The sequence below is a fragment of the Neomonachus schauinslandi genome, chromosome 14 (assembly GCF_002201575.2).
Source record: "Neomonachus schauinslandi chromosome 14, ASM220157v2, whole genome shotgun sequence".
Classification (NCBI taxonomy): domain Eukaryota; kingdom Metazoa; phylum Chordata; class Mammalia; order Carnivora; family Phocidae; genus Neomonachus; species Neomonachus schauinslandi.
Window position 1 is genome coordinate 5,655,249 of NC_058416.1, and position 14,136 is coordinate 5,669,384.

Here is a 14,136-nt window from a genome sequence, read left to right on the forward strand (position 1 = left end):
TCAAATGATTACTTATCTCTCTGTGTGGGCAGAGTATTTGGTTTTTGTAGCTTTGGAAGGACACTGGAGGGAGGGGTTACTTTAGATTTGACTCCAAAGGACTTTTTATGTACCCTACTCAAGGTTTTCTCCTGCTGGTAACTATGTATATTTACAATTGTAATTGCATATTCTTTTGAGGGCTAATAACTTTGTTGGGTTGATTGTATGGTATTTGAGAATATAAATATATACTTGATTTTTGTTGCATTTAACAAATTTAGATTACCTAATAAGAATACCCAGATTTTGTAAGTATTTGTATTTTTATAGTGCTTTCAATCTGTTTACTTGTAGTCAGGATTGGGTGATGCAGTGTAGTGAAAAGAGCTTTAAAACAAAAGTTAGGTATTTTAATCCTATTTAAGGCTCCCACATTGATTGCTTCCATCCCTTGAGCAAGCTGTTTTGTTTCTTTTGCTCCAGCTTCCTGGTAAAGGTCATCTGAAAGACCCGATCTCTTTTTACAAATCCGTGTGAAAATTTGAAAAACAAACTAGTTAGTGCAAACTTGGAAGGTTTAACATTTTCAGATATGCCTTCTTAAAGGGGACATTTTGGGACTTCCTGGATAGTTTTCAGGAACATAATATTTGGTTGGGAAGAGTGAATCCCAGATGGATAACGTGAGTGATAGTTGAACTTCTGATAAAATAAAGTAGAACATAACCTGGGAGTGAGGAGCATGCAGACTTTCTTAGGGCATATGTTTTATGTCTGTAGTAATGCAGTTAAAGTTAGCATCAAAGTGTTGGGAAATTTTAGAATAGCTCCGACTGCAATGTTACAGATTGCCATTGTATGAAAACCTCACTAAGCAAAGCATCATAAAACTCAAGTGCTTTCCACTGTTTCTCAGTTTTTGCCCATTTCTCCCTATTTCTCTGTTGTTCTTCCTCAAGGTTATATGAGCATTTCCTGACTTTGGACTCAATACTTTATTTTTAGCCTGTTCTTTCTTACAAAGTCTGCAGCATACTGTCTTGTGGTTCTCTGACAGTTCAGAGTTATAGTAGAAATACCTTGTTTGGGAAATTTTTGTATTTGATTTCCTACTGCAAGTAATAAAATGCCAATTATTCTACATAATTATTATTTATAGCACTTAGAACAGTCTGGCATATAGGGGCCCAATCAATAGTCGATTGGTAGTAAACAAATGAAATCAATAACAAAATAGAATTCTCCAGTCAGTCAGTCATTCACAGGTACAACCCCTGACAAACTCTGATGGAATGCCTAGTATATACAACACAAGGTTTAATGCCTCAAATACAAAAGTGTATGCCACTGCCCCAGCTTCTTAGGAACACACGGTGTAGTAGAAATTTTGTGGAACCCACAACTAAAGCTTAAAATATGTTCAAAATAATATTTTAGCATAGAGGATGCAGAGAATAATTCTGCCAAGGTTGGGGAGTGGGGGTAGTGAATAATCTGCACTGGGTGTGTAACAATTGAACTGAACCTTGAAAAAACAGGAAGAGCTTAGTAGGCAGAGAAGAAGGAATAGTTACTCACGTATAACTAATGTCCTGTGCATAAAGGATGGCATTTTGTAAAATAAGTATGAAATGTTCAGACATAAGAAGAAAAATTTACCAGTTCATTGTTTATAAACTTTTTTTATTGTAACCATTTGGAATGGTTACAATGGAACCAGTTAAAAGATTGTAGTATGATTATTAAATTTGTTTTTTAGAAATAAAACTTTGATGTGGCTGGGCTTTGGGAGTGGACTGGAAAATTAGAACCTTGGACAGATCCAGGACGGGTGGGAGACTGTTGAAATATCATAGACCTGTCAGCAGAGATGGAAACAACTATTTTGAAGGTCAAATGAACAAGGATCACTGCCCCATTCAGTAAGAACATTGAGGGCAAAAGAGAAATTTCTCTTATTTTCAAAGAATGAAACTTCTAAATTTAAGGCAGACAAACTGAACCCAAGAAATTTTTGTTTTATGGGATTCATAGTTTATGAATAAATAAGCAAAAATGAATGTCGAGTTGAAAGAGATGGATTTTTAGGTGAACACATGTCTTCAGTTTATGCCCATGTTACATTAATAATAGAAGGGTGTATGAGAGGAAATAGCCCATAGCCTTTCATGTTAGAAAACATAAAACACTTAGTAGATATTTGTGAAGGATGCCTTCTTTATTTCAGAGCCATACCAGATATCCCTCTCATAGTGCACAGATTTTTTTTTTCTTTATATCACTTCTGTCGGTATGACATTGTGTCCATGTGTCGTGGTTTAATGGACACATATTGTCAACACCGAGCCTCATTCTTTTGTGCACTGGTGTTTCCCTGTGCCTCGAATAGTGTCTGGGACAAAGTCAGAGGCCAAGATGTAGTAATGCTGAACCAATGGTTGAATGGACAGATGACTTCTTTTCAAAACTATCTTTGGCTGAATTAATTGCTTGTGATTTTATAATGTACATTGGAATAGAGTCAAATAAAATCTGTTGATCATAAAACAGCATGTCTATGGCAGTGTTATATTGTGGAAGGGTCATAGCCTAGGGAGTTAGAGAGACCCTGTCTGATCTCCTGTTTATACCACCCGAGTCTCTGTTTCATCATCTGAATAGGACAATAAAACTTTATAGAGTAGTCGGGAGTATTTAAAAATAATCTATAGAGTAGGTTGCACAGGGCATTTCTACTCATTAAATGTTAATTTAATTTTTATTTGTGTGGACTTCACTAAATGGCTTGACTCTGTGTTGTGGCAAGAATAATCAAAGATTAGCTCTCTTTTTTATTTTATTATTTTTAATGTGCTCTACTTCAAAAATGAAACAGTGTGGTTCTGTGAAATGATTTAAACAAAGTGAAATCAGAGACTATCTTTTGATACCATTTCTGTTTTCCTTTAGTAGTAATACAGATTATTTATTAACATACATTTATGTACCTAAAGAAAGGAAAATAACATTTGAAAAAAAAATACTAAACACGGTTTGATCTTAGTTGTACATCTTACCCTCCTGCTTCACACAGGGGAAACATCCTAAGTTTGACTGCAGTCAAGACTGTCTTGTGAAACTAAAGAGAATGCCTGGTATTTGCTGAACTACTCTCATGTTTTGATCTGAGGAAATTACTATATCTTTGTTGTTATGTTACAGATCTACTTACGCTTCTTGGACTATGAGATGCAGAATTCAAACGAATGCAAAAGGAACTTTGTAGCTGTGTATGATGGCAGCAGCTCGGTGGGGGACCTGAAGGCAAAGTTCTGCAGCACCGTGGCCAATGACGTCATGCTCCGCACGGGTCTTGGGGTCATCCGCATGTGGGCCGATGAGGGCAGTCGGAACAGCCGATTTCAGATGCTCTTCACATCCTTTCAAGAACGTAAGATTCTCTGCACTTGACTGTTTGTCCTTCATGTAGGTCCTAGGCTGCAAGTCCCATCAGCGGCTAGTGGTGTTTCTCCATGCAGTGTGAGCACACTAGGGCGTGTCTAACTAGCTCTTAAAGTCACTGAGATTCCCTTTCCTTCATTTTGGCCCAGTGACAGGAGAGAGTTACATATCACATTTTGATGACCTGTTTCGGCACAGACATCATAGCCTTGTTTAAGACAGCTCACTGTTCAACCGTGAAATGATGATTTTGTCTTTGGTTTAGCTCTTACGAAGCATATGGAACTTGAGCAGCTTCTGATGAAGTTTGAGTTTAAATCTTAAAAACCTGCATAAAAATATTTGGTAGGTTCTCTTTAGTAAGCTTCTCTTGCAGTCCCATTTATTGCAAATAGGTCTGAGACAATAGAGTTCCAATTAAAGTAGGCAAAGAGAAAGAATTGCTTGGGAAGAGAGTAAATAGAAAAAGTTTCAGAAAATATTTAAAATGGTACAATGGGTGATATCCAGAGTTATGTGCAAAGCACAGCAATTTTAGAAAATTATGTTCTAACAAATAATGAGTCATATTAATAGATATATTTGGAATGTTCTTTAGAAACCCTGAATAGCTCATGTTTAATAATTTTATACAAATGAAAAAAAAAATCCTGAAAAATTCAGTTTTAAGAAATCAGCACCTTGTATTTTGAAACTATATATTAATTAGAAAAAAAAATGCGTTTGAAACCTCCAGGATGTCTCAGTGATAGGCACAGCATGCAGTATTTTTTTCAGTTCATAAATATTAAATATACGGAACAATTCTTTTATATAGTGAAGAGTTTTGGCTTGAAATTCCTCTCTAATTACCCAGTTGGAGAGTTCTAGGACACCAGAAGTACCAAACGTCACTCAGTCTTTCTAAATCTTGATACCATCATGGAGCGCATTATTGCGCCCAGTGTTATTGCAGATTTAAGCAGCATGTCGCCATCCTGTCCTCATTTAGGTAGTTGATCAAAATGATAGAGGTAGTGCATCTTTATTTCAGCAAGGTATTGGGCCAAAAAAAAAAAAAAAAACCCACAAAAAAAACTCTTGTCGTTTTCTTGACTAGAGTAGGAAGAAATCCAGGCTACGAGATAGCACATTTCATGTCCTCACTGCTGATTGCTCCACAGTGGACAATAGCTCTTGACTTTGGTGGGAGTTTAAAGGTGCTTATTCCATATTCTTATCAGTCTTGGGTGATAATATGTTGAGAACTCCTGTCTAATTTAAATGCTACACATATAGAAGGGCTAGCTTATATCTTAGAGAATATTATCAGGTTTTTAAAAATATCACAAAAGTCTTCAATTTTTATCAAAACTGTACCGTAAAAGGTAATAGGGAGAAAATGAAATTATATATCCTTAGGTTTCAAATATCAACTAAAACAACAGTAGTATAGAAGAACCCTGACTCCTAGGACTTCCTGAAGTTTCATTTCATTCAAACTCAGTATGCACCAGTACTTTTTTTTAAATAATTGACAAAAAATATCTTAGCAGTATTAAATGATATTAAGGAAAGTGAAATAAACAACTCAAAGGAGATAGTCTCATGGGAAGCTACACTGGTCAAACTGCAGATTACATAATCTGTTCTTTCCTGGGTTTTATGAATGAGAAGGAGAGAAATCAATTGGAAAAGGCTGAGCAGGATGCAGAAGCAACTGAAGACATGAGACCAGGCCAAAGGAGAAGTGTTTATCTTAGAGATTTTGTTGTTGTTGTTCAAAATGTGATAACTACCTTAGACTTACGTTGGTGATATGGATTAATGTCTGAAAGCTGAGATTTGTTTGTTAAATTATAGGGAAACGTCTGAGTGAAATTTAGGAAAAAACATGTCCAGCTCATAGGAACTGTGATTTTCCAAAAATGAATGGATGCCCCATAGAGGATATAGGCTCTGGATGGAGAGTGATCAGTCTGAAAATGGATCATCAAGTGGCATGGATGGTGGAGGCAATGTCTGTGTTTTATACAGAAAGGACTGGTAAACTTTGAAGGTCCCATTCAACTCTAACAGTGATTGAGTTCTAGGAGTCTTTTTATTTATTTATTTGTTTGTTTATTTTTAAATTTTATTTTATTATGTTATGTTAATCACCATACATTACATCATTAGTTATTGAGGTAGTATTCCATGATTCATTGCTTGCGTATAACACCCAGTGCTCTATGAGTCTTTTTAAAATTCTGCTTATGCAAGAAATGGTGAATTATATCATACTGTGCAAATGCCATTAGAAATATTTCTATCTGAGCTAAAAGATAGAGTTTTCATGCATATACATAAAGGATCTCTAGAAGTCCTTCAAGTGGGTGGACTTTTCAATGTTGAATTCAGAAAAAAACATGGCATTCTTCCTCCGTAGGAGGAAATCACCCCCATCCTTTATGTTCCCGTGCAATGAGATGGATTATCACTCTCATTTCAATGATAAGTATTACTATAACATTCTCTGTGATTATCTCATAAATTTTACAATAAGCTTCAATTAGAACAAATTTATCTGCTGTGTCATGTTGCCTATGTAGCTTTTTGACATTCTGCTTTTTCTTGCTTTTGGGGGGGGCTAAAACTGGGTGGAATCTACCATTATCTATGCATAAAATCAAAGTCATTGTGTGATGAAGTATGTGGGGATGGACTAAGTCTTTCTGTATTGAAATCAAAGTATCCCAGATATGAGATGATAATTCCAAAACAACAAGAACTGAACTTCAATCAGTGCTACTACTCAGAAATGAGTGGTTATGTCATTTTAAGGGCTCTTAATGAAGAAATAAAGGAATTCTATTTAGGGAGTTTCAAGTTCCCCAAATGGTATTGTTTTATTCGATACTGGTGGCTAAGAGAGTATTTTTCATTACATTTTTGTTTTCCTTGATGATGATAGGTGTAAAGTTTATATAATAAATATTATATACTGGGGCACCTGGGTGGCTTCGTTGTTAAGCGTCTGCTTCGGCTCGGGTCGTGATCCCAGGGTCCTGGGATCGAGCCCCACATCGGGCTCCCTGCTCAGCGAGAAGTCTGCTTCTCCCTCTCCCACTCCCCTGCCTTGTGTTTCTTCTCTCGCTTTGTCTCTCTCTGTCAAATAAATAAATAAAATCTTTAAAATACATATATATATATATAATATATGTATATGTAGTTTATGTATAATATAATTATATAATATGTATATAATATTCATATTTAATGTATATTTCTCTAATCTTACTCAATACACACCCACACACATATGGAGTAAAGATTAGAAGTGTAAAATCAATGACCAGCTTTGTCTTACTCAAGTAAGAAGGAACCACATTGCTGTTTTTCTTGGTTCTCAAAATTTATTAGGTAATATCCCCAGCCCAGTGTTGAGAAGTGCTTATAGCATATTCAATAATATTCTAACAGCTATCAAAAGGTCTTGTATTGGGACCATATGATGTAATTTTTTGAGTATAATTGACACCCAATGTTACATTAGTTTCAGGTGTACAACTTAGTGATTTGATAAGCTTACCCATGATGCTATGTTCACAAGTGCAGCTGCCATCTGTCCCATTACATCCCTGTTATAGTATCATTGACTATATTCCTTATGCTGTGCCCCTTATTCCGTGACGTAGTCATTCCATAACTGGAAACCTGTATCTCCCACCCTCTTCGCCCATTTTGCCCAGCCCCCACCCCCTCCCTATCCATTTATTCTTTGTATTTATAGGTCTGATTCTGCTTTATGTTTGTCATATTTTTAGGTGTTAAAGGAGAGCTTAGGGACCATCTATTTCAGTCCCAAACATTTTGAGAATTGAAACAGAATAAGAAAAGATCCAGGAAGTTAACTGAATTTCCCTGCACACCCTCAACTCCATGCTTAGTGATTGAACACTACTGTGGCAAGGATTAAAGACCAGATTTCTAAGCTCATAAGTTCTCTTGTGGATAACTTTGTCACTTGTAAGGAATGGACGGAGCTCCCATTTTCTAAAGGTGATGATGATAAAGATGGTGATAACAATAGGTAGCACTTATACATCACTCATATAGCTCAGATACCTCAGCACGGGTTTATATGCTTTACAAACTGAAATTTGATCCTTCTGTCCTATCTGTTGCACCTTATGTCTACATGTTATACGAACATGCTATGATCACACAGTACATGAACATGCTATGATCATACAGTACGTGAAACTCATCTGGAGACCAATGGAAGCAAATAGAAATATATTTTCAAATCATCATATTTTTGCATATGTATCTGAATAAATTACAAAAAAGGGAAAGAATATGTAGAGGGAGAGGAGAGAGAGAATCTCAAGGAGACTCCCTGCTGAACATTTAGCCTGATGTGGGGCTCGATTCCACGACTATGAGATCATGACCTGAGCTGAAATCAAGAGTCGGTTGCTTAACTGACTGTGCCACCAGGAGCCCCTGAATCACTTTTTATAAGTCATTGATTTTGCTCTAAAGAATCACTCAATTTTTTAGAAATTTGATTATAGTTAGTATAATTTCAATATTAAACATACTTAATATATGAAAATTCATAACCAATTATGATGGAACTGTATAATATACATAATGGAAATATTAGTGAAATGTGTTCAAATTGAGCTGCCTGCCAAACTTTTTGAGCTTTTTCTGTGTGACATACATTTGCAAAAACTAGAATGGATGAATAAATAAGTAATATCTAGTTTTGACTTCTGAAATTCTGTCTTTAGCTGCTCTTCTTTCATTTAGAGGTTTTGTACAATAAAATCTTAATCACTTAATACTTATTTAATGAATAGCATATTTATGTTAAAAACAGACACATAAAGGGATGCCTGGGTGGCTCAGTTTGGTTAAATGGCTGCCTTCGGCTCAGGTCATGATCCTGAGGTCCTGGGATCAAGTCCCGCATCGGGCTCCTTGCTCAGCAGGGAGCCTGCTTCTCCCTCTGCCTGCAGCTCCCCCTGCTTGGGCTCTCTCTCTCTCTCTGACAAATAAATAAAAAAAAAAATCTTTGAAAAAAAAAAAACAGACACGTAAAAAGGGGTGAAAAACAAACCATCCATTTTAAGGTTGTAGCATGTTGTTTACAATAATTTGCTAAAATGAGAAATTTAATTTTGTATTAATTTATGGCAAAGACTATATCAGTTATAAACTATAGATTTATTTACAATGAATACATACATACAATAGCATCTAAATTAGAAGGAAAATTGAGTTGAAGCATTCTGTGGAAGGCAGAATTTTGAGATGAACCAAAAGAGTCCCACCTCTTGGTGTAGAAGCTGCTCACATCCCTTTCCCTTTGAGGTAGGCAGAACCCGTGAATACCTTGGGATATCATTCAGTGATTCAGTTGTATTCTGTGGCAAAAGTTATTTTGCAGATGGAAATAAGGCTCTTAATCAATTGACTTGGAGTTCACCAAAAGGGAGATTATCTTGGGCAGACCTGAGTAATCAGGTGAGCTCTCTGAAATAAGGTGAAGCATGAACTGCTGACCTGCAGGAAGAATGCAGACAGGTATGTTGTGAACTGCCTGCCTGTTAGAGGGGCAGACTCAGGGAGCTCAGTGCATCCCTGGCCAACAACTTGCAAGAAAATGGGAACCTCAGTCATACGACTACAAGGAAGTTATTTCTGCTACCAACAACTTCCAGAGGTGAAAGGTGTGCCTCATGGATCTTCCAGTCAAACAAAAGGGCATCCAGGAGGACAAGGGCCATGACCCTCAGCCACCTCAGCAGGAGACAAGGAGAGACACAGGATTGTCTCTGAGACAGTTTGGGTAAGCATTTGTCCGAGGGTAAAACCCAGTGAATTTCAAGCAAGGGCCACAGGGTTATTGAGGAAATCATTTTAGCAGAAACACTTCCAGTTTGGACTGAAAGGGGTGGAGTACCAATGGGAAGATACCATCAGAACCCCAAAATTCTTGTGGCAGGAAGCCATCGGATAAAATTATTCAACTGCAAACGTGTGTCACCTTTCAAAGAAAGGAAGAATGACTCCAAGAGCAGCACCAAGAGCCTGGAAGTTGAAGCCCACACCAGCAGAGGGCTTTTCCTAGAACTGGAAACATAGTCCAGAGAAATCCAGCATTTATCCTGTTGGACTTTAAAACTATTACTATTTACTCTCCATTCTCCCTATTTCCAACCAGAATCTCTATGTCCATTATGCTGTGCCTCTCCCACCACTGTGTGCTGGAGTGCTGGGGTAGGTGGCTTGTCTCTTTGGATCCCTGGGTCCATGGGTGGAGGGGAAACGGACGCTGGGGCTGCAGTTCAAGGACAGCCCCCAGGAGCCTCTTCTGCACCACATTTAGATGGTTTGGATGTGAGGTTTTGGGACTTTGGTGCTGCATTGCAATGATACTCCTGGGAGTATCAGAAAGGGAGAATCTATTTTGCATCCATGAAGAAAGTGGAGCACTGGGGGTCAGTGGGTGGGCTGTGATGGGCAGACTTTTGTGATGACTCCAATATTTCCACCTCCTGCTGTACAGGCCTTGTAAATACCGCTCCCCTTGTGTGCAGGAAAAATCTGTGAGTATCATGGGATGTCATGTTATATTTTGTAATGTCATGTTATCTCTCTCTATATATATTTTGTGGCAACAAGTATTTTGCATAAGTAGTTACAGTCCCTAATCAGTTGGTTCTGAATTAATCAAAAGGGAGACTATCCTAGTGGGTTTGACTATACTCAAAAGAATATTGGTAATAGTCTTTACGCCCTTTTAAAAGAAGGTGGAAAGGTCAGGGAGGGAAGAAGTTAGAGGCATTCTAAGCTGTAACAAATACTCCTGCAGCCTTAAAGAAGCATGCTGACCTGTTGTAGAGAAGGCCAGGTGGCTGAGCATGGTGGGTGGGCTTTGGGAGCTGAGAATGTTGCCCGGTTGAGAACCAGGAAGAAAGGAGGAGCCTCAGTCCTACAATCCCAGAGACTGAGTTCTGCCAACAACCTGAATGTGCTCGAAAGGGACCCGCATGCTCCAGATGAGCCCCAGTCCACCTGCCTCCTTGATGTTGGCCTTGTGAGACCCTGAGGAGAGAACCCGTTCAACCCAAACTTCTGACTCACATAACTGTGAGATACAAGTGGGTGTTGTTTGAAGCCAGTAAGTTTGTAGTAATTTGTTACTCATCAGTAGAAAACCAAAACACCTTCCTGTTGTAATGATGTGCACTTCTGAGTGCAATAGATAGTCCAGATGTCCATCTACACGTTACTTGCGTATATTAACTAATACATTAGTGTTTATTAACTGTTCATCTCTGTTGCTAGATTCGGTAGTTGCGATGTGGCAAAGTAGAATGGTAGGAAACATATAAAAAATAATCACTCCAACATCAGCTTGACCCCAAAAGTTGAGTCACCACCACTATGTTATTAACCTAGTCCTCAGAGTTCTCATTTTGATACTTACTTGCATTCTTTCCTTTGTACTTTTATTCCTTCCACAAGCACGTGAGCACCGAGGCACAGAGATGAAGAGTCCAGTGCCACCGCACTCATTCAAACTAAACTCCAGCGTGCTACTCACTTCAGAAAATGTGCATTTATATCTGGTCCTCTGCGCCACACTCTCACCATGTACGTCCTCCGTTTCCTTAGTAAATTATCCACTGAGACACTGTATTCTAAAACGCCTGATTCGTTTCTCATAGGGGACTGTTGCTCTCTCTCCAGCATTTGTTTAGATTAGTAGGATCTTTACTCCTCTGCCACAGTGATCAGTTATGATTTCACAGTTCAGTTTTATTATCCTTTCTTGTCTGGAGCCTACTTTGGTGTGCCGTCTGCCTCTGGCATACACAATTTACATTCTGTCCTCAATAGTGCACATTCCCAGGTTTGTGATATACAAGTACGCTTGTCATAGGACCTCCATAAACTAAATTTGGTGGACCCTAAGGGGGGGAAAAGTATATAGATATTTAATTATGAATGTAAAATGCACCAAGTTCAGTAGCACTCTGAGATTATACACCAGAAAATATTGATGATGATCAAACTCACAACAGTAATATTTAATTTCCTCTCTAGGAAAAGCAAGGCCAAACACATTTACAAGTTTGGGGTAAATGGTAAGATTGAAAGGCATTGTATTTACGTGTTTTTCAAGTGGTATTTGTTACAGGAAGCAGTGTTACCAATTATGACACAGACTAAAATGTAAAGTGATGTGTTTCCTGGTAGAGATCTCCATGCCTCACTCTTATGACTTGGTGTGTTTTTAAAAGTTTAAGACTACTTTATTAATATAGGAAATATTTAGTTATATCTGTCCTACAGCTGAATCAATACCAGATGGCATAGATTGAAAGATCAATAATACACGAAATAGGCTGGGAAAATTGCTGCATATGTGTCCTACTTTGGCATGTCTTTCTAAAGCAGACATAACACATTTACAGATAAGGGAACATATCGTATATATAAATATACAAAATTTAAGGTACGTATTATTATAAAAACATAATTAAAATTAAAAAAGGAAAAGCTGAGTTGAGCAATTGGCCACAGAGACTACAGGCAGTGGGTAAATATTCTTAACTGATAAGGAATAAAGATTGTGTAAGATGATTTAGAGAAAGTTATGTAAGCATACCATAAGAAAATGGGGCAAATAAGGTGAAAATTAATTCCCAGAGGAGCATAAATGGACTGTTGGTACAGGAAACACGCACCTATCTGTATTAGTGAACAAAGATGTAAATTTCGATAAGAAAAAGACCTAATTTTCATCTATCAAATTGCTTAAAAAAATAGCAATAATAAAATACCCAGTTTGAGAGGTGGTGTAGTAAAATGAGAATATATGTATGCTGGTAAAAAAGAGGACGTTTTCTGAAGGGCAATTTAGCAGTATCTACCAAAATTCTCAAGTAGGTTTACAAAATTTTAAAAAAGGTGCACCTGGGTGGCTCAGTTGGCTAAGCATCTGACTCTTCGTTTTGGCTCAGGTCATGATCTCAGGGTCCTGGGACTGAGCCCCATGACAGGCTCCATGCTCAGTGCAGAGTCTGCTTGATATTCTTTCCTCTCCTTCCTCTCCCTCCCCCTCCACTCCTCTCTCCACTTGCATGCTCTCTCTCTCTCTTGCTTGAGATTATTTGATTAATTTGAGAGATCTCAAATAAATAAGTAAAATCTTTAAAAAATAATAAAAAAAAATAAAAACTTTAAAAAATAAGGTCTCTCCTGTTGATCTAAAAAATTAACCTAAGAATATATATATTACTGGCAGGTATGTTTAGAGTCTTTTAAAAAAATGAAACTTGCTTAAGTTAATGGTTAAATGGTTCTTGGAACATACATATATTCTTTTCACTCTTAAGATGATTTGTGTTAGACTGATACTAACATTGAGCTATGTGAAAAAACAAAATTTTAAAAGCAAGTAGCAAACAAAACACAGTACAAGCATACATTTGTCAACATGTGTGATAAATGTTTAATATAGAGTATCTATTATATATACAATGCATGTGTGTAGAACACAATGCAATTAAGATAGTAATAGTGATTATTTTTAGGTGATGAGGTTTTTTGATTCTTAATGTTTTATGATTTTTCTACAATGAACAGTTTTTTTTGGTAAACATTTTTTAAAGCAATAAATATAACTTTGATGTGACTTTGTTATGACTTTCTGAAGGGATTTATTAAATCCAAGAAAACTAGAGTATATATGTAATATATATATATAAATTTTAAGTAGGCTCCACACCCAACGTGGAGCCCAATGTGGGGTTTGAACTCACGACCCAAAGATCAAGACCTGAGCTGAGATCAAGAGTTGGACACTTAACCAACTGAGTCACCCAGGTGCCCCATATTTACATTATTTTCTGTACGGAGAAAATCAAGACACATCTACAATGTCAGGAAGTGATAACTGATCAAGAGTTTTTTGGGGGGGGTGGTAATTATGCCAACAGGTGAGAACAGATCACTATCTAATGACCTGTTCTTTTAGATTAGATAATTACCATGATCTACACTAGAATTTCTCTACTTTTTAACCTCCAAGTCCCTCTCACCTGATGGCTTGTATATGGCACAACAGATGCTGATGGGTAAGCCTACATTTTTGTAATGTCCTTAGAGCACTAGAGGTCATGTAGTCCTTCCTCTGCTGGGTGACATGAGTAAATCTTTGAGTTTGTGCTAATGTTTGAAATGTTGTAAGTAGTTAGAAAATGTTGCTTTTGATCCATTTCACAAATCGGGATTCAGGAGTTGCAGCGTGTCCTGGTTGAAAACCATTGCCCTTCCACGTCAGAGATCTCATTCTTCGCTTTTCCCATTTCTGACCTTCCCTGACCCTGTTGCAATGTTGTGTGGCCATACGTACATCTACAGGGGCTGGTGGATCGTGTTCTGATTACCCTAAGAAGTGAGCTACTAGGTGTAAATGGGTGTATTAGCTTCATTCCTATTGCTCCTGTAACAGATTACCACAAATTTAGTGCTTAAAACAATACAAATCTATTATTCAAAATAGATTTATCTGGGCTGAAACCATGGTGTCAACAAGGCCGCCCTCTTGGGAGGCCATAGTGAAGAGTGCATTCCCTCACCTGTCCCAGCTTCTAGAGCTGTGTCCCTCCCATTGTGTGGATTTTGGCTACTTCTCCTTCACGGCCAGCAAGGTAACCTCTCATCTCT

General features: G+C 37.5%; 1 protein-coding gene across 1 annotated transcript in view; it reads left to right on the plus strand.

The window, feature by feature from the left end:
• The window catches only part of NETO1 (neuropilin and tolloid like 1), a 104,710-nt gene that overhangs the window by 69,804 nt on the left and 20,770 nt on the right, over positions 1-14,136 (plus strand). Inside the window, exon 7 of the mRNA XM_044921135.1 lies at positions 3,184-3,412. Within this exon, the coding sequence (XP_044777070.1) occupies positions 3,184-3,412 (229 nt within the window). The remainder of the gene's footprint in view (positions 1-3,183; positions 3,413-14,136) is intronic.